The sequence below is a fragment of the Condylostylus longicornis genome, unplaced genomic scaffold (assembly GCF_029603195.1).
Source record: "Condylostylus longicornis isolate FDR11 unplaced genomic scaffold, ASM2960319v2 ptg000055l, whole genome shotgun sequence".
NCBI lineage: Eukaryota > Metazoa > Arthropoda > Insecta > Diptera > Dolichopodidae > Condylostylus > Condylostylus longicornis.
The window spans coordinates 11193117-11220303 of NW_026578024.1; the positions used below are offsets into that span (position 1 = coordinate 11193117).

General features: G+C 27.9%; 5 protein-coding genes across 7 annotated transcripts; 4 read left to right on the forward strand and 1 right to left on the reverse strand.

Annotated features, from left to right (window-relative positions):
- Positions 1–88: 88 nt before the first annotated feature.
- LOC129612041 (uncharacterized) lies at positions 89–1626 on the forward strand. The gene is made up of 2 exons (XM_055525484.1): positions 89–642; positions 715–1626. Exons 1-2 carry the CDS (start codon positions 351–353, stop codon positions 1350–1352), a joined length of 930 nt encoding a protein of 309 aa, XP_055381459.1. The 5' UTR covers positions 89–350; the 3' UTR covers positions 1353–1626.
- A 353-nt stretch (positions 1627–1979) lies between these two features.
- LOC129611754 (protein AF-9) lies at positions 1980–5480 on the reverse strand. Of its 3 annotated transcripts, XM_055525057.1 has the most exons (5): positions 5327–5480; positions 5107–5218; positions 4846–5053; positions 3253–4770; positions 1980–3128 (listed from the first exon to the last, which is right to left on the reverse strand). In XM_055525057.1, exons 2-5 carry the CDS (start codon positions 5107–5109, stop codon positions 2323–2325), a joined length of 2535 nt encoding a protein of 844 aa, XP_055381032.1. In that variant the 5' UTR covers positions 5110–5218; positions 5327–5480; the 3' UTR covers positions 1980–2322. The 3 variants fall into 3 exon arrangements, with proteins under 3 accessions (XP_055381032.1, XP_055381034.1, XP_055381031.1); XM_055525059.1 differs by having other exon boundaries at positions 4846–5218; XM_055525056.1 differs by having other exon boundaries at positions 5107–5480.
- A 1201-nt stretch (positions 5481–6681) lies between these two features.
- LOC129611943 (phosphotriesterase-related protein) lies at positions 6682–8704 on the forward strand. Its single transcript, XM_055525368.1, has 7 exons — positions 6682–6872; positions 7219–7577; positions 7637–7793; positions 7858–8022; positions 8081–8295; positions 8368–8434; positions 8502–8704. Exons 1-7 carry the CDS (start codon positions 6854–6856, stop codon positions 8570–8572), a joined length of 1053 nt encoding a protein of 350 aa, XP_055381343.1. The 5' UTR covers positions 6682–6853; the 3' UTR covers positions 8573–8704.
- A 1227-nt stretch (positions 8705–9931) lies between these two features.
- Positions 9932–13630, forward strand: LOC129611757 (ATP-dependent DNA helicase Q5-like). Its single transcript, XM_055525062.1, has 5 exons — positions 9932–10078; positions 10133–11422; positions 11495–11913; positions 11971–13393; positions 13461–13630. Exons 1-5 carry the CDS (start codon positions 9967–9969, stop codon positions 13556–13558), a joined length of 3342 nt encoding a protein of 1113 aa, XP_055381037.1. The 5' UTR covers positions 9932–9966; the 3' UTR covers positions 13559–13630.
- Positions 13631–14271: 641 nt separating this feature from the next.
- LOC129611999 (uncharacterized) lies at positions 14272–27109 on the forward strand. The gene is made up of 15 exons (XM_055525439.1): positions 14272–14578; positions 14688–16953; positions 17012–18210; positions 18266–19679; positions 21435–21444; positions 22157–22288; positions 24298–24411; positions 24562–24722; positions 25191–25384; positions 25462–25820; positions 25887–25925; positions 25981–26196; positions 26391–26493; positions 26622–26679; positions 26747–27109. The coding sequence occupies exons 1-15, from the start codon at positions 14299–14301 to the stop codon at positions 26940–26942; spliced, it is 6741 nt and encodes a 2246-aa protein (XP_055381414.1). The 5' UTR covers positions 14272–14298; the 3' UTR covers positions 26943–27109.
- Positions 27110–27187: the final 78 nt, after the last annotated feature.

Below are 27187 nucleotides of genomic sequence, written 5' to 3' on the forward strand. Positions count from 1 at the left end.
TTAATTACATATTGATAATTATTCACATCCCTAATAAAGTAAACTTGTTTTTATAATTAATAGAATGTTAGTTTTACTGTATAGTCGGTTTGCACTGCACGTGCTTCGGTTGTAAATTTAAATAAAAAATTCAATTTATTTTTTAATTAGGTACATACCTACCTATCCGATAATGGAGTTATAATTAATTATCAAACTAAATGTACAAAATTTACCTATGTATATTCATCGAAATCGTTTTCAAAATAAAATTAAAATGCATCTAATCAATAATAGAATTATGATTACACTAACTCTGTAATAAAATAAACAAAATTTTATATTCCAAGTCCCATAAAATATATTTAAATATGTTTTTGTCGTTCTTTAAATTTCCTAATGTATTTTTCGGGCTGTCAACTTTTGTTATAGCGACAAATTGTTGTTCAAGTCAATTAGCTAAAAATTTAAAATGGGGCTATGTTCCATGTAATGATCGTAACAATAATGATGTTATGATTGGAACTATAGCTTCGCTTCATAACAACCAAAGAAAATTAATAGAAAGAGTCTCAAATTCAGGAGAAGTTCCCAGAAATTTTTCGTTTAACTCTTCAATATCAAATAAAACTGAGAGAAACAAATCAACTTTACGTAAACAAGGTAACAATGAAATAAATATATTATATACATATGTATGTACATATGTACATATGTACGTATCAATTTTTTTAGGAAAAGGTTCGTCACTTAAGCGTACGCGTAAAACTCATGCAAGAAAATGCACACAATATTTTGATCTTTTATTTTGTTTAAATGGTGGTCGTTGCCTGAATTATGTGACTGGGAAATCTTCCACAATATCATGCCAATGCCCAGACGGTTACTACGGTGAAAGATGTGATTTCAAATATACTGCTTATGATAAAACAGAGGTACCTGATTCAGAATCTTCTCGTTTATCTATAATAAATAAATGTGAACCTGATTTTGATTTATTGTTCTGTCTAAATGGTGGAAGTTGCTTCAACTATCTTATAGGAGACTCATCTATAATATCGTGTTTATGTGCTGAAGGATATTATGGTGAAAGATGTAATTATAAATACACATTCGAAGAAGGATTTGTTTCGTACGAATACTACGATCATAATCATCGAAGTGGACATATTATACGAAAAGCAAAAATCTATATCACACCATTTATTGCAGCTTTATTGATAATTATTGTATTATACGCCACTATTGGTGTTACATTTGTCGATTCGATTCGACAAGCGTACAACAGAAAATTTTTTAATCGAACTAAACATAAAATCTTCAATTTTCAAAAAATGAAATGCTTTATTTATTTTTTTGCTAAAAAAAATTAATTTAAATTTATTTAACTTTAATTTATATAACTTTTTTATTTCAACATGCGGCGCTGCATAATTTTAATTTGATTTTTTGTATAAGTAATGTAATCCGTACTTACTTAGAAATAAGTAATGTATTTAGGAAAACTTAGTTCATTTACATACTTACATATTTATATTTTCTGCTTACCGTCATGACTTATAAAAGCAAATTAACGTGTTTCTTTTTTTCTTTTTCTTCTTAAATACTTTACATTTTTGTAAACCTAACATTCATTTCAAATTTATGTAAACACGATTTTCGTTATTCAAATAAACGTGCATAAAAGTATTATTTTTAAAACTGTTTTTTTGACTTTTTGATATTTTTACTAACATTAATCTCGCTGTTTGCTATTGTGTTATTTAATTAAAGGATTTTACTAAAAATTACGAGTACCACAAACCAACCATAATGCCTTTTTCCTTTTGTTGAAGTTATCTTGGGGAAACTACAATTTATCAAATTTTCGTAAATATATTGAGGTATGTATTGATAATTGTATGTATATTATATACCTGTAAACAAGTGTTTTGAGGGCAGTTAATATTTTGCGAAATCATAAAATTTAATAATTTGTTTTGATTGAAGGATTTATTTTATATGTTATATTTTAACAAATATATTTTACCTATTCTAAATTTTTATATCATAATCATGCATATAAATAATTTCACCCTTAAAAATATATTTTAACAATTAAGCATGCATTTAAATTATAGAAGTATTTTTAGTGATAAATAAAATATCAATGAAAAATTTGAAATTCGTTATAATTTTATAATAAAATATAATTAAAAACTCATGAGTTTAAGATAGTGCCAATAAAAGATACAATCATTACATTTTTATAATAGCTGCTAAAACTTTAATTCAATGTATGGTGACTTTAGCCACCAACACTAGAAAAACGAAGGAAAGTGTTTTTTTCCAAGTTCGCAATTGTTAAACTATTACGTGAAGCCGTTGTATTGTATTTCGATCTAGAGCACACAAATCGAAGTCAAAAGTTTTATTCGTGATTTCAAACCGTCCGGTTGCCGCTATTATCTCCACCACTTTCTGCAGTTCATTGTTATCTTGTAAAGTCATAATTTTTTCTTGTAATTCCTTAAGTTCTGATATATAATCGAGGTCAAATCCAGAATTGGAAATATTTCCGCTGTTAATATTTGTACGGGAAATAGGGTTGTGATGTTGTACATTAGGAACTGAAGAATTTGATATTGAAGAGCTACTTGATACAGAAGGAGCCCTAAATGAATCTGATGTTTGAACGGCATGTGGTTGATGTTGGGTTAATGAGGATACTGGTTTTTCATACTTTTTGGAATCAACCACACTCTTTTTTGAAACTTTCGGCTGTGATTCGATATTATTGCTAGATGCGGTAGATGACACTTTTATATCCGCCCCTTCCCGACTCTTACGTTTTCGTTTCTTTTCCTCTTTTTCTACTTTTTGGTCTTTATTTTTTTTATCCTTTTTCTCTGCAGAAGATGTTACAGTTTCATTTGAAGATGGCGGAAGAACTGGCAACGCACTTGAAAATGGTTTATGCACTGTAGTACTCGCATTATTTTGAAAGGTTTTATTTTTATTCAGCTTTCCAACAAAACTGTGACTGGAATTATCAGAATGATGAGTTACCTTATCTGTGTCTGAATAGCGACTTTCGTGGTCCGAATTGAAAAGAGAATCGTGCAAACTTTCTGTGGGACCTAAATTTGAACTTGAAGTTGCGTTTGATCCTATAAAAAAAATTGATTGCTTAGTATGAGAGGCATTTATTTAAAAAAATAGGTACTTATTAGCGTTATAAGTACAGTATATATAAGTAAGTATAATTATGAAAAAGAATTCTAGTACACTTACCCACATCCTCATCTTTATTTCTTTTAAAGTCCTCTTTATTAAATTTTTTCTCTCGTTTTTTGTCTTTCTCCTTTAATGAAGAAGCTTCTTTATCGCGGCTTTTCTCTTTGTCTTTATCTTTACTTTTTTCCTTTTTCTTATGCTTATGGCGCTTTTCCTCACTCTCATGCTTGTCAGTCACTTTTTTGGTAATGGATGTTGAGTTAGTTGTATTAGAATTTGAAAAATAATTAAGTGTCTCAGTCATAACCTTTTGCTCTGCCTTTGATTTGGATGGTGGTTTAATAGAACCTGAATCTAGTTTGTGAGTTTTGTTTAATTCAGTATTACTAGAAGTTGCCGAACCAACTGAAGGGGTAGAAGATGTTGCTTGGTAGTTGGTCGCACTTGATGTTCTTGAGCTTTGTTCAGTTTCTTTCTGGGCTTTATTTTCCCTTTCTTTTCGACTATCGCGTTCTTTATCTTTGTCATGAGATTTTTTTTCCTTTTTAGATTTCTTAGAGCTGCTGCTGTTGGTTTTTTTATCAGAATCGTTTGTTTGTGACTGATTTGTATTTTGGTGATGTGGTTGAGGTTGAATTGGAAATGAAGTCGGTAAGGCTTGAAGGGAGGTTTTGCTTTTGTTTTCATCTTTTCCAGTCGTAGAACTCCAAGAAGGACTTTTTCGTGGAATATTGTTTGCACCAACAACAGGGCTTTGCGTTCTGGGTTTTTTACGCTGAGGACTTTCAGTTCTGGTTTTTGACGACTTCTCATTACTTCGATCTCGTTCTTTGGAATGCGATTTATCTTTCTTTCTCTCTCGATCTTCTCGTTTTTCATGTTTTTCATCTTTTTTGTCTTTTCCTTCCTTGTTAATTTTTTCTTTATCTTTGTGTGAGCCGTGCTTATGTTTTTCTTTCCTCTCTACTTTATCGCTTACCTCAATTTTTTCTTTCGAATTTGAATTACTCAAATTTGAAACTATCTTATCAGGTTTACTTTGACTGGAAACCCTTGAAGTACTTGAACTTTGAGCGGTACTTGTATTTACGGATTTCACTTTTTGTTCCTGCGATGAAGATGAAGACTTTAATGAGGTAATATTCGGATTAGATGTAGGATTTGGTGTAACAGTTGTTTTCGTAATAGGTTTACCAAAAATATTCTCAAAATTTTGAACTTTACTTTTTTCTTGCCGTATTTTATGACTTTTCTTTAAGGAATCTTGTGCAATATTGCTGCTACTTAAATTTTTGGGCTTATGTTGAAATTCAGACTCAGTGTGGCGATTTCTTTCTTCATCAGTGTTTCCCAGTAAAACTCCGCCTCCTCTTAAAAGTTTCTGGCGAAAATCTTCGGATGGATTTTCAAAAATATGTTTTTTAATCTCGGACTTATGTACTGGAGGACCAGAAGGTTGCAAATCTATATCATATTGATATGTCTGCATGGTTTTATTTTTAAAATGTATATCTATAGGCAGAATAAATCCCGCGTAACCTGACTCCTTAAGCACATACGGAGGTTCTTTGAAAGCTAAATATTAAAAGAAATATTTATGTATTTCCTGAAATATAAGTAGGTAGTTAAATATATATATTTCTTACTTACTTCGTTTTGGTTTTGGGAATGACTCATGTAAATTAAAAACAATTTTTTCAATATATGAACTTATATCAGCTTTATCAACGCCTTTTACATACAACTCCCAATCATGAGTAAAACGATTCTCTGCTTTTCTTGTTTTTAAAACTGCTTTATGTCCGATCTCAAATTGCACTCTAATAGACATTTTAGGTATTACAATTTTCTTTTTACTCTAAAATTTGAAATGATATTACAACTTTTTATTGTTTACCCATACTTTTTTACCATTTGCAATAATAATTTCACTCTATTTAAAACATTTTACTGTTTTTAAAAGTTTGCCTTATTTTTAATTGCAATCAAATTTGAAAATTTGTGTTAAGGATTTCTAGCTCGCCTTTAATACCAAAAATGTATACGTATCAGAATATAAAAATTTTATCGATTTTATAATTTTGTAAACATAAGTTTGGATTTAAAAAAACCTTATTTCAAATTAATGTACCCAAACTAAATGATAAAAGTGTGTGTATATATATTCCCAATTAGACACCTTTCCATTTAAAATTACTACAAAATCCTCAATGTTTGATGTATGTTTTTGGCTTTCTCTAGTTTTTGAATTTTCAGAAGTACACTTTTTATCCTCTTTTGACAATTCTCTCATTCTTCTGTCATTTACATTAATAACAAAAAAAAAACAATAAAATATTAATGTACACAATTTGATTTTTGAAAGCAGAAATGCATGAAAACACCGTTGTTGCAATTAAGTAGTAAAATATCTAAGTATTCTTAAATAATACCGTACTAGATTACATAGGATATTAACACAAGCGGTAAGATATGTCACTGATATCAGTAAGGCGACAAATAATAAATTTGTTAAGTTCTCTTCCTTTCATCTCAATGAAAACTTTCTCTGAAAACTAACTTTAATAACTTTCACGAAACAAAAAATAAAGGCTGACTTAAATTTTAATAAAATAATAAGCCCCAAGACTAATTTTTAAATAACTTGATTTAAAAAAAAAACTGAAATTATTTTTTGACAATGTCAAATTATACATAAAAATTAAAATAATGTTATTTTTTAATTATTGCCTCGTGAATGGGCCTATAAAACGTTTTTACTTTACATTTTTACTTTTTATTTACTTGCAATTACGTACTATTGATAAAGAATCTCTCAGTTTAAAAACAAACAGCTAATGGCTCGAAAACAGAATGTGCAAATTCAAATGAGACAGCCCAGAATCAAGCGAAATTACCGTCACGAATTTTATCGCCGACGGTAAAATAGCCTAAATAGTAAAAACCTATTTTGTTTTTTCGTCATTATCTGTTGCCATTTATGTGTAACATTATATGCAAAATATTGTACAAATGATTTTGCAGTTCCCCTGTTGCTCTGTGTTAACACCGGAAACCGTTTGCTGAAAATTTTGGAAATCGTTGCTTCGGTTATGTTTTTACAATTAATTTAGGTTTAATTGCTACTATAATCATAACTATATTAAAACTAAAGCAGCAGCGCTTTTTAACCTTCAACCAGAGTAAATGTCACAAAAATTAATCGACAACAGCTCTGCAGAGATATTTACAATCCGAATAAGACCGTAAATCATAAACGATATTAAAAATGCAATGCTACAAATACTGCATTTTATTAATTCTTTTATTATAAGCTAGTATACCCATGTATGCAATCATAAAAATATTTGCGTACATTTTAATTTATAGCGCACTTAACAGATTTATCCGTTAATGCGTTTACTGTTTTTACGTTATGTTGATGACTTTTAGTGTAAAGCAGACCAAAAGCCGGTAAACAAAATTAAAAACGAAAACAAAACAGATCGTATGAAATAATAAATTAATGTCACAATCACAAGATGGTACATATAAACATTTTTTAATCTATATCTATCCCAAGGTTCAACAGCGTATTACCATAAAAAAATTATTAGTTATATACAAGAGTTCTATTATAAAGGTATAAATGTAAAAAAGGTTATTCGCTTTATCTAAAATGGCAATCGTTCAAACAGGTATTTTATTTTGGATAAATCCTATTATGTATATAAGTACATACACATATTTAAAATACTGTATAATTCGTGTTTTAAATTTAAATTAATTTAAAACATGAATTATACAGTATTTAGATATGTAGGTACCAACTTATTTTAAAATTTTTTAAATGCACATTTATTTATAAACGTTAGTAGATCACATGATCTTTTATTTAAAATTTTTATTAACAATTGTTTTTGGGACAATAAGTATATTTTTGGACTAAATGCAAATAAATTTTTTTTTTAATGTTCACAATGAATTAAAAAAACATTACCAGCATAAACCTGGATTTAAAACGAAAAATTGTTTAAATTGCAGTACTTGGTCCTGTTGATCCAAAACTTTTAGGAAGAGTTTTAACCCATGAGCATATGTCATTAGAATTTAAAAACTTCTATTGCGCACCTCCAGACGATTTAAAACATTTTTTAAATCGAAAAATTACTTTAGAAAACTTTGGGTTTGTTAATCAATACCCATACTCGTGCGATTATAATTTGCACTTTTGGGACTCAGAAACACATAATGCTGTAGAAAAAGATGTAGTTTTATATAAAAAACTTGGAGGAGGTACTATTGTGGAAAATACTTCACATGGCTTGCGTAGAAACTTAGAACTGATGCACGAAATTTCTAGTTCAACCGGTGTGCACATTGTTGCCGGGACAGGACATTATGTAAGTAATAAGAAATATTTATATTTACTAACTTTTAATAAGTTTACATTCAATAAAAGGTGCACTCAACACAGTCCCCATCTACATTGAAAATGAAAATAGAAGATTTAACGGATATGTATTCTAAAGAAATCATTACAGGTTTTGAAACAAAAGACAAGGGCATGATTAAATGTGGATTCATTGGTGAAGTTGGAAGTAGCTGGCCAATTCACGGTAAGCGAACTAATATAAACTTAATAATCAAATAAAAAATATTTTTGAATTATGTACGTATTAGACTTTGAAAAACACTGCATAATGGCAACTGGAGAGATTCAAGAAGTATTAAAATGTGGAGTATCTTTTCATCCAGGAAGGGATCAGAAAGCACCATTTGAAATTATGCGCTTGTATTTAGAAGCTGGAGGGAACGCTAACAAGTGTATTATGTCGCATTTAGACAGTGAACACTTTAAAATTTTTGAACTTAATATTGATAGTTAATATTATAATTTTTTAAGGAACATTGAATATCGATGAAGTTTTAGAATTTTCTAAAATGGGATGTTATTTACAATATGATTTATTTGGAACACAAACATCATATTACCAACTTAATCCAGATTTTGATATGATTTCTGACGCACAAAGAATTAACAACATTTTAAAATTAATATCTGAAGGTTTGGAAGACAGAATTTTACTCTCCCATGATATTCATACTAAGCATAGATTGGTAATGGCAAAATGTCTATCTAAGAATTTAAAAAATCATTATGCATTTCTTCTTTTTTTATTATGTTATCAGACTTCTTTTGGTGGTCATGGATATTCTCACATACATTCCAATATTTTACCTCGACTATACGGAAAAGGTTTGAAAATTCTATTAAATATAATATGTTATATAAGTATAAGTAATAATTTTTGATTTCATTTTAGGTTTAACTCTTGAACAAGTCGAAAAAATAACAGTTACAAACCCTGCAGAATGGTTGGCTTTTGTTGTTTGAAATATATACATATAGGAATCATATTTATGTAGGTGAACAGCTTGTACTCACATTTTGCGCATTTAAATTTGAATTAAATTTGTTCTTTCTGTATACTTATTATTCAAAATTATTAAAACGTTTTTAATTTTATGCCTTGTAGTTATAAAATTAATTTACAGAAGGATTTATGTTTATAATAATATTTTATAAGGTTCATCAACCAAGAATAAGGTTCAATTTCTTATATACATACGTACAAACGAAACTAAGTTGAAAAGGCGGATATGTTATATAAGATTCTAACAATTGAGAAAAGATATAAAATGAAATCTTAGCAATTTTAACTTGAAAAAGAAAAAGGAATTTACAACGGTCTTGTTCAGAAAAAGACTGCCTTTTAAATACACCGTCTCTTACAGCAAAAAAAGAATCTTCAGCAAAATCTGCAAATTTTTAAAAATAAATACCTAAATAACTTAAATATTTAAAAGTTGGACATTTTTCAATTTTCCAGCTTATTGCTATTAAGCTGCAAAATACAAACTCCATCGGTTAGGTACATACACACATAAAACATAATACATATGAATTAAGAAAATAAGTTTTTGGTGAACCAGCAAATATATCTCGAATAGTTTTGACGTTTGAAAATGTGACGTCATTGAAGAAATATTTTGTTTTAAAAAATTACTTTATGCAAGGAATGAGTACATAAATAAAAAAATACAAATTATTTAAGTTGACAGTTTATTTATTAACTGTACAACATAATTCTAACGAAACTTGATGCAGGTTCAAATACATATCGTGAGGTTAATATCACAACTAGATAGCTCTAAAATTTCATATTTTTAGATAATTAACCTAGGAGTCGTAAAATCGAATGCTCTTCCTTTCATCTGCGATCAATATCTAATTTTAAAAGTGTTCTTAATTATCTGAAAATTATAATATCAAAACTAGATAATTTTATGATAAATTATTGCTAATTTTGTATCCTTACAAGTCAATATCTCTAAACCAATAATTGCGAGTTATGTAGATGTGGCATTAACCTCACGATTATCATTTCCCTGGTGTAAAGTTATTATCTTAAGTTTTAACTCGCTAGGTAATTCAATACATCATGTTCTTTAAAAATTTTTATTCAAGTTCAAATTTCGCGGTATTTTTTCAAATATTTTAATTTCAAAATAACGTCAATAATAAAGATTTTTTGAGACTAATTTAACCGATTTTTGACGTATTTTATATTTTCCAGGAAAATTACTTGAAACAAAACAATTGAGAGATGTGTGGCATCTCTTTCAATATTGCATCTGGCCACTTTATTTTATTGTCTATACCAAAATGTCTAAAGCATATGATAACTTTTTATTGAATTTATTAGCACTGGTACATAAGCAATTAGCATGGAAAAAATTGAAGAAAAGGATAATATAATTTACAAATTGAAGAAGTATTTTGGTTACTCGAAATTTAAAAATCAGCTTCAAGAAGATGTTGTAAGGACTTTCTCTGAAGGTATGCAGCATATTTGGATTCATACTTTGTATTAAAATTTTAAATTTGAAATAGGGACGCACGATGTTTTTGTTTCAATGCCAACTGGATCTGGAAAATCTTTGTGTTTTCAATTGCCAGGATTGTTACAGGACAATAAAGTAACAATTGTGATTTCACCGTTATTAGCTCTTATCAAAGATCAAGTGGATCATCTTGCTAAGCTAAAAATTCGAGCAGATACTTTGAACTCGAAAATGAGCGTTAAAGAACGAGAAAATGTTTTGAGAGATTTAAAAAATGTACGTACAGAAATACGTTTCCTTTATATAACTCCAGAACAAGCTGCAACGAAAACATTTCGTGGTGTAATATCATCACTCTCAAAATACGATAAAATTGCAGCTGTAGCGGTTGATGAAGCACATTGTATTAGTCAATGGGGTCACGACTTTCGTCCGGATTATTTAAAACTTGGATTACTTAGGGCAGAATTATCTGAAATTCCATGGATCGCTTTAACAGCTACAGCTTCAAAAATGGTAACAGATGATATTATTTGCTCTTTACAATTAAAGGAGCCTGTCGCAATGTTCAGAAAACCAAGTTTCCGAAAGAATTTATTTTATGACGTAGTTTTTAAAAATTCAATACCTGATGATTTTACCCACCTAAAAAACTTCATAAAATTTGCTCTTTACTCAAATGATTGTGATTCTACAAAACAAAGTAAATCATCAGGGATAATTTATTGCAGAACTAGAGAAGCTGTCGAAAAAATGGCTTCTTGTTTAACAAAAATTGGAATAAAGACTTTGCCTTATCACGCAGGTTTGAAAAATCGTGAAAGATTTCAAATTCAGGAGGATTGGGCCTCGGGAAAATTCGATGTTATAGCAGCTACAGTCAGTTTTGGAATGGGCGTTGACAATGCATCGGTACGTTTTGTAATTCATTGGGATATTCCACAAAATGTCGCAAGTTATTATCAAGAGTCGGGAAGAGCTGGTCGTGATGGTCTTTTGTCTTACTGCAGAATTTATTATTGCCGGGAGGATGTGAGGTCAATAAATTTTCTTTTGCAACAGCAAGTTGAAAAATCTAAAGACGATTCGGCATTGCAGCAAGCTGAATTGGCATTTAAAGAGTTCCAAAAAATGATTAAATATTGTGAAAACGCATTTTGCCGACACACATTGTTTTCAGAATATTTTGGTGACCCGAAACCTGAATGTGAAAAGCAGTGTGACTTTTGCAAAAATCCGGCTAAGGTTGAAAAAGCAATAGAATTCTTTCAAAAGTTGACTGTAAGAAGCGAATTCAAAACTGATATATCTTTAGAAGATTCTTCTGATTTGTATGAAGGCTCGTTTAAAAATAAAATTTATATAATATTTTCACTTTGAAAAACTTTATTTTAAATTGATGTATTTTTAGGTGGACGCGCTAATAATCAGTATTACGATGAAATCAGTGATGATGACGAAACTGAACATAAATTGGATGAGAAACATAAAATGGAAACAGAACTGTTCATAAAAAAGCAGTTCGAACTTCGTAAACAGTTTAAATCTGCGAAAGAGCTTGACATGCAACCTTCGACTCAGATATCCAGAGTAAAATTTCCGCATTCTACAACAACAAAAGTGTCCGGTCTTACAATTTCCTTACGGGAATCATATTTAACGTCATTAGCAGATCTCATAAGTGCAAATATCGAAAACTCTATGGAAAACACTGAGAAAATTGAAAAATATAAATACGTTGATTTTGAAGATATAGCGAAAGAAATTGAATATGAGTGTTTTACAAAGAATAAGGTTCTAAGTATGTATCGTAGAAGTATAGCGCAACAGGTAATAAGTAAAATCTTGGTTTACGATAATTATTACGTGTTTGTTTTATAATTTAAGATGATGGATATAAAGAAACATACTAGCCAAACAAAACTTATTACTGCGGTAAAAGAATTTATACCTAAAGTGGTTAATTCTCATGGGGGCCATAGTAAATATCATAGTGATAAATTGGAGTTATATTTAAATAGCAAAAGCGAACTCACGAAATCAGAACCAAAACGAAAATTCAAAAAAGAAATAGGAAATCAAACAAAAATTGATACATTTTTTATAAAAAAGAGGTGCTCTACAGATGAAGAATTTGAAGATATGTTAGAATCTTCCAGAAAAAAATTTTCGAAATTCTCAAATATAAATACTTTTGATGTAGATAGTAATAACTATATGACAGATTCTAGTATTGAAGCAGATTCCGAGGTGAGAAGAAGAAAAACAAAAAGAAAACATAGAGATGAAAAGCATAAGAAACATTCGAAACGGAAATTTTCTAAAGAATTCTGTGATAGTGACTTCGATTGTTGTACAATTTCTAGAAAAGAATTTAAAAGTAAAGTTTCATACATTGATGATGACGAAACCTCCAGTGATGAATTTCAAAATATTACATTTAAAAAACATAAGGCAGAAATCGTGAAGGATGGCAAAAAAGTTGAATCAGATGATATGAAGTATTCAGAAAATATAAGTTTAAATAAAACATCTCCGGATGATGAAACTTATAGTACAAAATCTAGTGATTTAGACGAAAATGAATCTAAATCCGATATAATACACAAATCAGATAATTTAAGTTCAAGTCCATCAAATTCGGAAATATTAAATGATCTAGAATTTTCAAATTTAAGGCAAAACAAATTTCAAAACCTTTTTGGTAGCGTGGAAAGTTTAAATAATAAAAAAGCTAAAAAAAAATCAGCGTATTCAGATGGAATTAGCGAAGATACATCAAAAGAGAATATAGGTAATAGTACATCGGTGGAAAAAATGTTGGATAATAGCTCCAACATTAATGCTAATACTGAAAATCTTTCAAAAGCTTTAGAAAGATTCCAAACCTTAAATAGCAAGCATTTTTGCAATAAAACGGATTCTAGAGATATGAGTTTTGATAACCAAATCAATGATGCGAATAATGTGTTAGAAAATCTCCATTCTGAGTTATCGAGTTCATCTCCACAAAAATATTCAGATCTAATTGAAATTAGTGAGAGAATCAAATCAGAAGAAAAATCCAAGATAATAAAAAAAAGTCAATCTCAAAGTGGCTGCGATACTTCTAAAATGAATATAACCACAAATCATACGAGCCTAGTGTTGGGATTGCCTCTGGAAGAAGCTAAGAGATTTAAAGAAAACCTTTCAAATATTGTAATACAGTGTTTGATGCCGTACTATAAACGAGAAAAAATTGTTGGAAAAGACACATTCAAGAAGGTAGCAAGAAAAATCACACATTTCTTCTATAATAAAACCTTTGGTAAGATTTTGATATTGCCAATATGTTCTGAATCGCTTAAAGTTACAATTTTTCAATTATTTTGCAGACAAAAGAATTATTCAAGAAAAAATTGCAGTTTGTATGAAGCAATGTTCAACCATTAAATCAGATGTAGATATCGATCACATAATAATAAAAATTTAAAATGTATTTAATCTTTTTATTTACAATGTATTTTATTGCTTAAGGAAATACATTATTATTTAAAGTTCTAAAATAAAAAAAACTGCGTTTTTGTCTTTCTATAAGATACATTTTATAAAGTTATATTATATAAATTATAACTATTTTCCTCTCCCAGTAATTATTCCTACGAGTACAAAAATGAAAATTAGAATTTCTAATTTAGAAATATTAACTCTTCTTAACTCTTTTAGGTAAGGCAATTTTTTGTACACAAATATTGGCGAGTGATTGCATTAGTATTATGTAAACGGAGAGTCGAACAGAACGTGAAACTATTTAAATATACTCTGTTTAATAACAAGAAAGAGAAATTAGAAAGAGTATCAAAAAGAGTATATTAGGAACTGATTTTTTTAAAATAATCTTTAAAAAGCGCGGCTCCTTTTTATCTGATAGTGGTTGTAAGGAGCATAGAAAAGAGCTGAACATACGCTCATTGCACATTCACGTGTAAACAAGCTTGTTACACGACAGAGCGACAAAGTAGTAAAACGACATCACCATTAAATGAAAAAAAATTTATTAAAATGACATTTGACAATTAAGGCGGTTTAAATATTTTTGGATATTTGGATTTGAATTGTTTTGTCATTACAGAACTGTAAAACTTGTTGAAAATTTAAAAACCCTAGCACATATCTGGACTGCTACATACACTACTGAACTCAACAATCTGAATTTTAAATTATTTTACCAACATGTCAGCTGATAATATAAAAGTTGCTATTAAAGCAAGACCAGTACTAAAAAAAGAGAAAGACTCTAACGTTTATTGGAAAATTTCAAATAATTCAATTCAACTAGTTGAAAGTCAAGCAGAACCTTTTTATTTTGATCATATATTTGATCATTGTTCTTCAAATGAAGATATATTTAATACGGTCGTAAAACCTATAGTGAACTCTTGTATGGAAGGCATAAATGGAACAATATTTGCATATGGACAAACATCATCAGGGAAAACATATACTATGTTGGGTATGTATTTTTTTGTGCTTCAAGAAACTTGAAGAGAATAATAAACTGATACAAGAAATAATCAATTTTTAAAAGATGTGAATTCATATAAAATTTGTTTGATTTTTAGGTGATGAAGAAAATCCAGGTGTGATTAATTTGGCTGTAAAAGAAATATTTAATTTCATTCAAAAATCGTTAGAGAGATTATTCTTGTTGCGTGTTGGTTATATAGAAATATACAATGAAAAAATTTACGATCTTCTTAACAAAGACAACAAAGATTTAAAAATTCACGAAACAGCTGGAGAAGTAACTGTTGACTGCACTGAATTTATAGTAACCAATGAAGAAGATATATGGAAACATTTGCAAAAAGGAAATAAACTCAGAAAGTGTGGAGAAACCAACATGAATGAAAGATCCAGTCGCTCACACGCCATTTTTAAGCTAACAGTGGAATCTCGGGAAGTTCAGAAAAGTCAAGTGCATGAAACTGACACTGAAGCATTCCAAATTAGTAGTTTAAATCTAGTAGATTTGGCCGGCTCCGAGAGGGCTGATCAGACAGGTGCAACAGGCTCTAGGCTAATAGAAGGTAGTCACATAAACAAAAGTCTTCTTTCATTGGGAATCGTTATAAAAAGTTTAAGTGAAAATGCAGAGTCATATTCTTACATTAATTATCGTAATTCAAAATTAACTAGAATACTACAAGCATCTTTAGGAGGTAATGCACTTACAGCTATTATATGTAATATAAAATTGACAACAATTGATGAAACTAACTCAACGTTGAACTTTGCAATGAGAGCAAAAACTGTGAAAAACAAGCCTCATGTAAATGAGGTCATTTCAGATGCTGCAATGATGAGAATATTAGAGAAAAAAGTTGCAAAATTACAATGTGAACTAGATCAGGAAAGAAAAAAAAATAGTAAATTGAAAATTTTAGAGCTTGAACAACAAATCAAAAATGAAACTCATAAGATTGTTAACTCAGAATCTTTAAAAAAATGTCAATTTGATCGTAATAGACGAAGAACGTGGTGCCCATCATCTGCTGATAGTGATTCTACGCAAAATACTCAAAAAAGTTCTCAATACGAATCTAAGAGGTCTTTAAAATGTGAACCAAAACTTTTAGCTAGTAGGATTCCTAATTTTCAAACACCATTAATTACTTATAGAAACGATACCAATTGGAATTTAACTAAAAACGAAGATGATGATCTATTTAAAGAAAGTCCCATAATATTAAATGATAATGTTAATTATTGCGAAACACCTAATTTTAATAGAAATTCAGAAAATTTAGATTCTTCACCTTCAGAGTCCCTTCAAGAAAAGTATGAGATGTTAGAGAGAAAGTATAAAGAATTGGAAACGTTTACAAATTTGGAAAACAAAATCGGCGTTGATCATGAATTGGTAAATTCACTACTTTCCCAGTTACAAGCTTGTCGTTTGGAACTTTCAAATAAGGATGAAAAAATACAAAACTTAATGATTGCTCAATTAGATCTAGATACAGTTATTGAAAAATATAAAATTGAAACAGAAAATAAAGATGCCATTATAACTGAACTCCGGGAAAGCTTATTACAGAAAGAAAGAAGTATAGATTTGGAAATTAGAGACAAAGTAAGCATTGAATTTGAATTTGAACAATTAAAGCATAAATCTAAAATTCGTGAGGATGAGTTATTAGATCTTATACAAGAGAAAGATGAATGTCTAAGAAAACTTGAAAAAAACAGGAATAATATTGAAATATTTCAGCAAAAAAGTTATAAGATTAATAACAATTTTTGTAAGTTATGTGGTAACTGTGTTGAAAAATTATATAATAGCAAAGCGACAATTCCAAGTCCTAAAAGAGAGGAAAATGAAATAGCATTTGCTATTAATCGAAGCAATCATATCTTGGAGAAAATGTGTAATAATTTGAAGTCTAAATATTTGAAAGCTGAAGAAACTTTTCATGAAATTGAGCTTGAATTACAGAAAACTAAAATTGATCTTGAATGCAAAAGTTTAAAATTAACTGAGTTGAGTGTACAAAATGAACAGCTCGTGAATTTAAAATGTGCTAATCAAATAGAAAAAAAGGAGCACTGTTTACTTCAAAAGAAATTTCAATCACTTTTTGAAGAAAAACTTGATTTAGAAGCAAAAATAATAAAAAATAATGAGCAAATTAATGCTATGGAACAGGAATGCTCCTCCCTAAAAATTTTTATATCTTCATTGATTGACAATATAAGGAAACTGGAACAAGAACATGAAATAGTACTCCAAAGCATTTGTGAAAATATGCGAATGGCTCGTATTGAAAATAAAACGGTTTCAGAGAAATTAAGTATTTTGGAGTCAATTTTACAAGAAAAAAATAGGTAAGAAATGTATAAAATTATTGCAATAGAAATATATGATTATTTGTTTTTGTTTTAGGAAATTAAACACTTGTGAAAATATAATCCAAAAATTCTCTTTAAATATCCCATTTTTCAAAAATCAACTGATTCAAATCGATTCATTACTACGAAATGAAACAGCCCAAACGAGTGAGAAATTTGAAATATTAAAAAAACAAATGCATAATCTTTTTATTAATGAACGCAAAATACCTTTATTAGAAAACACTTTAAATAATTCTGAGTTTTCACCAATCAAACAATGTAAATGCGCTGAAAAGTTAGACTGGGGCGAAATTTGTGTTTTGAAAAACAAAGTGGAATTTTTTGAAGAGCAAACTAAAGAACTGCAACATAAAAACGATAATATGAAACTTGAATTGTCGTCATTAAGAAATGAAAATGAAAATTTATCGGAAAAAATCTTAGACACGGTAACCAGTTTAGACATGTTAACCTTCGAAAATAATGAAATGAAAATATCAAGTGAGATACTTAGTAAGCAAGTGAGTAATTTGCAAAACGAACTTAATTTAAAAGCTACTGAAACTCAAGGTTTAAAACTCCTCAATGACAAGGTTAATCTCAAAATTAAAGAAATTCAAATTCAAAACGAAAATCTTTTAAAACAGGTGGACAAATTTCAACTTACTGAACATACATTAAATGAGAGAAATCATGTTTTACAATGCTCTTATGAAAAAATTGTTTTGGATAATAGCAACAACAAGTTAGAGATTGATCAGTTAAAATGCCAACTACAAAACCTTAAAACAATGAACGAAAATTTAGTTGAAAAACTGAATGAGGCAAAAGTTTTAAATGAATCATTGAATACCGAAATTAAACTTAAATCAAAAGAGTACCAGGACGTACAAGAATCCCAACAAAACTTATACACTATAAACAAAAATGTATTACTCGAATTAGAGGATTTAAAAAATAAATATAAATTTTTGAATCAACAGTTTGATAATAAATGTGATGAGTTGGGAAAAATAAAGGCCGTTCTGAAAGCTGATAATAACAAAGCAATAAAAGAAAATAATGATTTGGTCAGTGAAAATGAAGAATTAATTTTAAAACTCGAAAACATTTTAGGTAGTTTAGAGGGCATAAAGAACGACAACCAAATTTATTTAAGTGAAATAAGCCATTTAAAAGAACAGAAAGAAAAATTACAAAATGAAGTCGAAGAAATTAAAAAGCAATTACATTTTTACAAGGTTTTAGCAGGTAGGTACTTTTACAAAAAAAAACACTTCCACAGATGTTAAAAAGCTTTTTTTAGGTACGAAAGAAAAGGAGACAAACAGCCTAAATTCAGAAGTTGATAATTTAAAACACAGAATTGAAGAAATTAAATCCAAAAAGGAAATTGAATTAAGAGGGTTAGTTGAAAATAACAAAAAGTCACTAGAAAAGTTAAACCAAGAATTTGAGAAAGAAAAAAACATCCTTGAAAATCAGATAAAAAATTTACAAGCTCATTGGAAGGATATAGAGAACGAACGACTTTTAGGGAAGAAAGATCAAATTGAAATTGCTGAAATGGAAACAACCATAAAAACTCTGCAAAATGAAATTATTAATTTAAAAGCGAAAAACGATGATATTTCAAGCGAATTTTCAAAAACTAAAAACGAATATTCCAAAATGCAAATTGAGTTAAATGAAATTATAAAGTTTAAAGAAGAGAATGAAAAGTTGAAAAAAGATATTCTTGATACTAAATCATTGCTCTGTCAATATGAGAAAGAAATCCAGTCAAATAAAATTTATCTTTTAGCCCACTCAAAATCAAAAGAGGAATATAAAAGAATAATAGATAATTTGAAAACCGAAGTTACTCAGTTGAAACTAAAAAATCAGACGCTCTGTGATGAAATAGAAGCGAAACAACAAAGGCATACAGAAAGTTGGAGAAAACTTAGACGACAAAGCTGCCATGACGAAACCAGATCATTTTTTTCTGAACCATTCAAAGAAGTTTCCGTTATGACTGATCCAACAAACGAATTTTGTAATTGTAAAGAATTTGCTGATTTAATTTCTGAATTAAAAAAAACTCTTCTAATTAGGGATAGTCAAATAATTGCTTTGAATTTAAAACTTAATAACAATATGATGATAGACGAAATTCAAAAATTGAAAAAAGAGTTACTTGAAAAAGAAAGTGAAAAAAAAAAGTTGAATGATGATATAAGTACCTTAAAAGATAAAATTGATCAGCAGTCTAAGAAATATTCGGAGCATTTAAGACAGGTGATAATTGAGGAGAAAATAGAAAGAAAAAAATTATTACAAGAACAAGCGAAAATGTATGAAGTGAAGCTACAAAATATTGTTAACGAAAAGGAAAACACTCTTCAGTATAATACAGAGTTAAAAAATAAACTGAGAACACAATTAAATAAGAATGAAAAAACAATGCAAGAAGTAATAATAAATAAAGAATTAGAACAAGAAAAGCTTATAAAAGAAATTCAGCAGTTGAAAGCAGAGATTAGCAAATACGAAAGAAAAGTTGAAATGAAAAAGAGTTGTATTCTACAAGAAAAAAACGTGCAAACAGAAGAATATAAAACAAATGATGTAAAACATTTGCAAGAACTTAATCAAGATTTGAGAAATATATGTCGACATCGGCAAGGTAAAATAAATGCATTAAAAGAAGAAATTCAAAATTTAAAAAAACGTATAGTGTAAGTGGCACTGATCTCCAAAAATTTCCAAGAATTTTTCTAAAAAAAATTATTCTACCTATAACATATACGAGTACATCATTAAAATTTTATTTGAATCTTTTAAAAATTAAATTGCAGTATTTTCATAATTAATATTAATAAAAACCAGACTTTTGTCAAATCTTTCAAACTCAGCTCTAATAAGAATGAGTCCCTGATAATGTAAATTTTTGTATTATTTATTGCAATTAAAATATACTTATATTAACAAAATTCTATGTTTATTTCATTCATTTTAGATTTTTATTTTTAATTTTTCATCGTTTTAGAATGAATAATCTACCAATACTGACTAACCAGACTGATTTTAGATGATGATCTCATGCAAATATTGCCTTAATAAAGTCTTAATTGTATTTCGCTAAAAATGTTTTCATATTTTTAATATTTCGGGCCTCAAACAAAAATATTAGCTTTTAGGTGAAACATCGGTTTAAGTTTTATTCTTAGTATCAAATCACTGAGTGATAGTGATATTTATCGTAACAGTTTCAAAAACTGTAATATGAGCGCAAATCATTTATACTAATTGGTTTGTGTTTACAATAATAATATCGAACTTTTAACGATAATAACTAGTGATTCGATACTCAGATTAAGCCCCAATATAATTTTATCTTAAGAATTTTCTATATGTATAATCAATTGAGTAACTTGCTCTTAAAATTAGATTCGAATATGAACTTAACAAGATTAATCTTAATGAAAATTCCGAAAGTGATTATTACACCGTTTAGAATGTACTTGTTTCTAGGCGACTTGTACCTACCTGCCATTCGTGATAAAAGTTTCATTCATTTTTATGAAATAATATTGTTCCATATTCACTTCATATAAAATGTGATTATTTAATTTCATATCACATTCATATAAAATGTGATTTTTATTCAATTGCTTAAAAATAAATAAAAATGTGAAATGGCAAAGAACCAACAAAAATTTTTTGAAAAAACTGACATCTTAATAGTAACATTTTAGTTTACCTTAAAATTCAATGGATTACTTCAATGTCAAAATAAAACGGTAAAACCTTTTTTTAGTTGCGTTTTCTTTTTGCTATGAATGGAGTTCACAAATTGAAATAATTTGTCCTATGTACATGGTATAAAAGATAATATATTGCGAATTGTTGTGAAACGCTTTTGCTTTATTTCACGCCTGGCACTTGGTAAGTTCATTGGTTTATATATATTACTGCCACCTAAAACCCTAAAAAAAGAACAAAACTATTTTGCATATAATGTCACACAAACATTGAAACAGATGATGTCCAAAAAAAACCCCAGAGTGAAAATAGAAATTTAAGCGCCAGCGGTGAAATTCGCGGCGATCATTTTTTTATTTCTGTTTTCAACTTAATTTATGTCAGAATTCTAGTAAGATATTGATTATAATTCACATACTATTTTGACACTTTAAGTTATTAAATAACAGCATACACTTTATAGCTTTCATTTTTAAAATTTATATTATCTCTCAAATAACAAATTTCTTTTAATAAAAGAAAGATTAAATAATCAGATTATTCTCTTACATACAATCCTAAATCTTATCAGATTCAACCTCTGAGTTAAAAAACGAAAACGCTCTGACTCAACCCTATAATATGTACTATTTGACATTAGCAAAAGTAAATAAAGTCATGCTTCATTTTGGCAAACAAAGTTCATTGAACATTAGTTTCTTTAACAAAAATATTTTGGCCTTTTTTAGCTACAGTGATGTAACCATTGAAATATGATGTATTCACTACATATTTGTATATAGGTAATAGCTCACTGCCCAGTACAGTTAGTTTTTTTTGTGCGTAGTGCGTATTACTATTAGGAAGTACTTACATATTTTTATTTTTATTCATAATTTTTATTTAAAAATACTATTTTTAATTGCATTCGGGAAAAAGTTTTGACATGTTTGGAAAATCATTCGGTGTAATAATCCTAAGAATAATATTGTAGCAAATAAATTTGTTTACTATTTATTGTAGAGAGATATACAATACATATATATACATATGTACATACATATAAGTAAATAATTGAGATAATTTTAGTCGCTTGTGTTTTTAAGATTTAGTGTACTTGAACTTGGAAAATGCATAATTAAATATATATGTATATATTAATGTATATAGCTATTGCTTATTTACATACAAACGTGCATATATGCAAAAAAGTAATCTAACCTACAATTGCATGAATACTATAAATTGACCTAAATTTTAATGGTTGTGCGAAAGTATTATTAACAGAGACCCTATTTATTTTGTGTTTCAATGTCAAAACTGCTTAGTATAAAATCAACATCAAAGTTGATAAGATTAAAAAGTGATTAAATATGCAAACCAAAAAGTTTTTTTTATTAAAATTTTAAATCTAGAGTGTTAGAAACTAGCAGAAACATTAATTGAAATTATTAAATTTATCATTTAACTTATTGTTATTATATTAATTATATATTGTACAACAATGGCAAATGCCGATATCTCTGAACAAGAATCTCAAGTTTTATTTAAAGAAAATAAAGCTGAAATTAATTTAACACTGCCATACCAGGATGAATTTAAAGTAAGAGTGTTTTCAAATAAAAATACAAAATACATATTATATCCACCTACATACAAACATAAATTTATATTTTACAAAATTTCTAATGTACGTGAATACATGGGTACTAAAAATATGTTATTGGTACGCACTAGGCAATTAGGAGTATTTCGTCTATTTTTTATGTATTATTAAATGGTATTAAAACTCGCCAAAATATTTTACTACGTATATACATATTTACAACCCTATATGTTTACAAACACATGCAAAAATAATTTCGTCTACTGAATGTTAAAAACGTGTATATTACGTAAATAGCTTTTTTTAGCTTTTTGAAACAAAATTATCAATATAGTATTCGGTTTAACAATAGTGATCTTTTAAGTGTTCGGAATTCGGAATAATATGTGTACATAAGTATATTAGGGGGTAATATGTTGTCATTAGGTTATCAAATTACTCCAACTGAAAATATAAGTTGGGTTTTGTTAGTTGTCGGTATGTTTACTTATTTTCTTTTAATTTTTGAATATGTCAATTACTAATGATGCTATACCAAAAATTTTAATTAATTAAAACTACGGCTGACAGATACTCTTACTACGTCAGGATTAAAACATTTAGATATTGTCTAGTTCAGTGGTTGTTAAGCTCTTTTTTATCCGTGGGACTGCAAAGAAATAAATTAGCTCGCATAGTTCGTGTGTCTATAAATTATGTTTTTATTTGAAACCTTTTTTTGTTTTATGTAATGTAATTATATACTTAATTCAATAATAGATCTTTGATGGGTTGTTATTCAAAATTTTTGTGATTTTCGGAATAAAATCAATTCTGAAATTTAAAGTTCTATATATAAAAACAATTCTTTCCAATAATATCCATCACCTCAAAAGATTCGACTAACCGAATATGGGTGACAGTATCCTTTAAAGATCGAGTAAAATATAGAAAAAATTTTCTTTTTTCCACCTAAGCACTTTTTAGAAGAGGACGAGTAAAAATCATAGTGATACAGAATTTAATATTGACGACTGTGTTATAAATGCAATGTTAATTAAATATCAGTTTTAAATTTTTTTTTCATTATTTAACAAATTAAGTAATGAATTCTATAACGAACTATTCTATTTTGCTTAAGTTTTTAAAAGAAGAAGTAAAAAAAAAATAATTAAAATTATATTATTAATGTAAGTATTTATATTAATAATATTTTATAAATATTAAACCTATAAATATTAAGTTTTCATTTATATATATTTTTAATTACAAATATACATTTATTAATTATAAATATACATTATATAAATATTTTTGAGCTTTAAAAGAATCCTATTGAAAAAACACAGGTCGACTGACACAGGAGAACTGAGGAATGTCATTAGTATAATATAAAAAAATTTCTTAATATTTAATTCGAATCGTTATCGAATAATGTTATTGAGATAATTACGGTACTCTTAGAATTCAAAAACACCCTAACTTAATTCACAATTCGCCAAAATTTTTGCCATAAATATAGCAATGTTAAAAAAAGGAATCTTAATGAGGGGCTGAACATATAAAAAAATCCTTAATGAGTACCTCTACATAAATATACTTACATACTTTTTTAGGTATAAATCTGTCAAAAATATAAATATTTTTAAATAATAGCTAAATTATATATGTAGCTATAATTTAGAATTTTATTAGATTTTTCAAATTATTTGTTATCACAAAAATTTATTTGTTATCAAGGCTTTCATCGGTAAGCTTTCTTAGCAATATGCAGGCTAATATAAATTCATACTCACGCTTCGATTATGAATTCTGATAAAGTACAACTAAAGAAAATAGTTGTGATCAATATTTTGAGAAATATATTTAAAAATGCAAAATATTTAAAAGATATTTTATTTTTCGACAAAAATTTCAATGGTTTGATTTTATTTAATAAATATACATACTTACATACATACATATATACATAGAATAATCCAAAAACAATTAGGTATGTCTACTAAACTATTTTTTGTATTTTTCAGGATAGAAAGTCTGCTGGATGGACTTTTTGGGTTACTACCGTTGGAATATTGACAACAATTGGTTCAGCCATACCAGTTGGATATACAATTGGTGTTATAAATAGTCCATCAAATGTAAGTTCTATACATTCAATGTTGGAAAATTAATATAATTTTTTTTAAAAACATTATTGGTTTTGGAACATTTTAAAAATTGAAATGTGACGCGATACAAATTTTTAGAAAATCCACAATTGTAATTTTATTGTTTTTGTTATTTTTTAGTATATAAGAGATTGGTGTAACCAAACATTTGTAGAAAGGTTTGATATTACCCTAGAAGATGGTTCACTTGATATTCTGTTATCTGTAGTGGTTTCTATATTTCTCGTTGGCGGTGCTATCGGAAGTTTGGGAGGGGCATGGGCAGCAGATCGATTTGGCAGGTAATTATAATACGTATATACCTATGTCAAAAAAATGATTATGTGCATTTGTGCGCCATTCATAAATTCGATTTATATGCCTTGTTTATTAACTGCTAGTCGTTTATTATGTTGTTGCATGTTGGGTATTGGAATACTGCAATTTGTAGAACGTGTTTAACATCTTCCAATATTAAATTAATAGTTAGTTTTCTAATCGAGAAAATACATTGGTAATAATATCAAAATTGATAATTTCTTAATTATAAGATTCTTCATAGTTTTAATACATATTAAATTAATAAAATTAGTTTCCTTTCAATAAATTAATACGGTCCATATGGTTCAGAGTGCCTATTTGTTATATACGTAAAAATCGAAATAAATATTAAATTAAATTTATTTAATTTTTGTGTATCTATAGTTTATGATTTATATTGTAATTTGTGAATTTAAAAAATTTATTCACTAACTTTTTTAATCTTTTAGGCGAGGATCATACTTGATATGTTGCAAATTATTTATTGTGGCATCATTTCTTTTTTACTATTGTCGGAAGGCGAATTCTTTTGAAATGCTTCTGCTGGGAAGATTAATAGCTGGTTTAGCTTCAGGACTTTGTACAACTTCTTTACCTATGTATTTAACAGAGATAGCCCCTCTGGCACTACGAGGCGCTTTGGGTATGTTTACAAAAAATTTTTTGCTTTTAGTTATCTCAAAACCAGTTAACATAGTGTAATCAAAAATAAAATTTTAGGAACCTTCTGTGCTATAGGTGTTACAGGTGGGGTTGTTGTCGGTCAAATAGTAAGCTTAAGGTATGTTCTCGGCACTGAGGAATACTGGCATTATGCTTTAAGTGGCTATATATATTTAGTAATTATTGGTGTGATCTTTGCTTATTATTTTCCTGAGAGTCCAAAATATCTCTATCTCGTCAAAGATAGAATAGACGATGCAAGAACGCAATTGTACAGACTTCGAAAAGACAATGAGGAAGATGTTAACTTCGAATTAGAAGAAATGGAAGTGTATAAATCACAAAATGTTCACAAAGAATCCATGTTAAGTGTCTTGAAAAATTCTAAATTGCTATTACCTTTGATCATTGTTGCTGTAAGTTAAGAAAAATAATGTTAATTCGAAACAATTATATATATATATATATTTTCTTAATGTTAGGCTTTTATGGGAGGTCAACAATTGTCGGGAATAAACGCAGTAATTTTTTTTTAAATTTTTTATAATTTTAAAAGCACAATTGTTGTTTTTTTAGATTTTTTATTATTCTGTAACAATTTTCAAAAGAGCTCTACAATTAAGTCAAACTGATGCAGAATGGGCTAATTTGGGAGCAGGTTGTGTTAACTTATTTACTTCCTTTTTAGGACCCTATCTGATGAAAAATTATAATAGGAGATCTCTTATGATGTTTTCATGTGGAATCGATGCTATACTACTCTTTGCTGTCGGGATAATTATATATTTCATAGTAAGTCTATAGTAAGGTTAATAATAAAAAGGTTAAAAGGTTTAAATTTCAAATTTGAAAGTTTTTTGTATAAAAAAGAATAAATTTTTTAGAATAACTCAACCTTCATGCATTGAAATTTACGCGATTCCACTTTTTTAGTTTTAAAGATTTTTTAAAGGATAAGTAATGTAACGAATACTACTTATTTACAGAATGAAAATTCTTGGCTTCCAATAGCATGTGTTGTGGCTATTTTACTTTATATATTCTTCTACCAATTTGGATTGGGACCTATACCTTACTTTATTGGTTCAGGTAAGTTTTGGGTTTTGGATTTTAATTTTATTTAACTTCGGGTTAATATGTGCAATATATGTATTTACCGATTATACAAATGTATTATTTATTTTAAAAATAACTTATATTTTATTTTTAATTTACAGAACTGTTCGAAACTGAGTCACGTCCAGTAGCAATGGCAATGGGTAGCTTATCATCATGGTAATTATTTTTAATTTGTTTTTTATGTATACAAATGTATTATAAAAATCTCTTTATTTTATTTAAGGGTATGCAATTTTATTATTGGAATATCATTTCCAAGTTTGCAGTCCGCATGGGGAGCTTTTGTGTTCATGCCTTTTTCGATAACATGTGCCTTATTATTCTTGTTAACAAAATATTATCTTCCAGAAACAAGAGGTCGTAATGTATCTGATGTGGCTAAATTGGTATCTAACGGCTTCAGATCAAAAATTAATTAATACAAATTTTTAAAAACAATAAATTTATATTTATGAATTATAAAGTTGTTAACATAAAATTTTTTTACAAATTTTTACAAACTACATATATGTGCATATATTTGCTTAAATTTTATATATTCAGACAATAAAAAAAGTGCAAAATTATTGCTTTTTCATTATATAAATTATCTTTTGAATTTATTGACAAAAAACATGATAATTGTATCATAAATTTATAATTTATATTATGTAATTAAATTTAG

Bases quoted from the DNA above. Each gene is read 5' to 3' on its own strand.
- LOC129612041 (XM_055525484.1), top strand. From the start codon at position 351: ATGTTTTTGTCGTTCTTTAAATTTCCTAATGTATTTTTCGGGCTGTCA. The intron at 643-714 runs GTAACAATGAAA...CAATTTTTTTAG, and splicing joins ATCAACTTTACGTAAACAAG to GAAAAGGTTCGTCACTTAAG.
- LOC129611754 (XM_055525057.1), bottom strand. The intron at 4,771-4,845 runs GTAAGTAAGAAA...TTTAATATTTAG, and splicing joins ATTCCCAAAACCAAAACGAA to CTTTCAAAGAACCTCCGTAT. The intron at 3,129-3,252 runs GTAAGTGTACTA...TTTTTTTTATAG, and splicing joins AAATAAAGATGAGGATGTGG to GATCAAACGCAACTTCAAGT.
- LOC129611943 (XM_055525368.1), top strand. The intron at 7,794-7,857 runs GTAAGCGAACTA...TGTACGTATTAG, and splicing joins AAGTAGCTGGCCAATTCACG to ACTTTGAAAAACACTGCATA. The intron at 8,435-8,501 runs GTTTGAAAATTC...ATTTCATTTTAG, and splicing joins ACCTCGACTATACGGAAAAG to GTTTAACTCTTGAACAAGTC.
- LOC129611757 (XM_055525062.1), top strand. From the start codon at position 9,967: ATGGAAAAAATTGAAGAAAAGGATAATATAATTTACAAATTGAAGAAG. The intron at 10,079-10,132 runs GTATGCAGCATA...AATTTGAAATAG, and splicing joins TGTAAGGACTTTCTCTGAAG to GGACGCACGATGTTTTTGTT. The intron at 11,914-11,970 runs GTAATAAGTAAA...TTATAATTTAAG, and splicing joins GTAGAAGTATAGCGCAACAG to ATGATGGATATAAAGAAACA.
- LOC129611999 (XM_055525439.1), top strand. From the start codon at position 14,299: ATGTCAGCTGATAATATAAAAGTTGCTATTAAAGCAAGACCAGTACTA. The intron at 25,926-25,980 runs GTAATTTTTTTT...TTGTTTTTTTAG, and splicing joins AATTGTCGGGAATAAACGCA to ATTTTTTATTATTCTGTAAC. The intron at 26,680-26,746 runs GTAATTATTTTT...ATTTTATTTAAG, and splicing joins ATGGGTAGCTTATCATCATG to GGTATGCAATTTTATTATTG.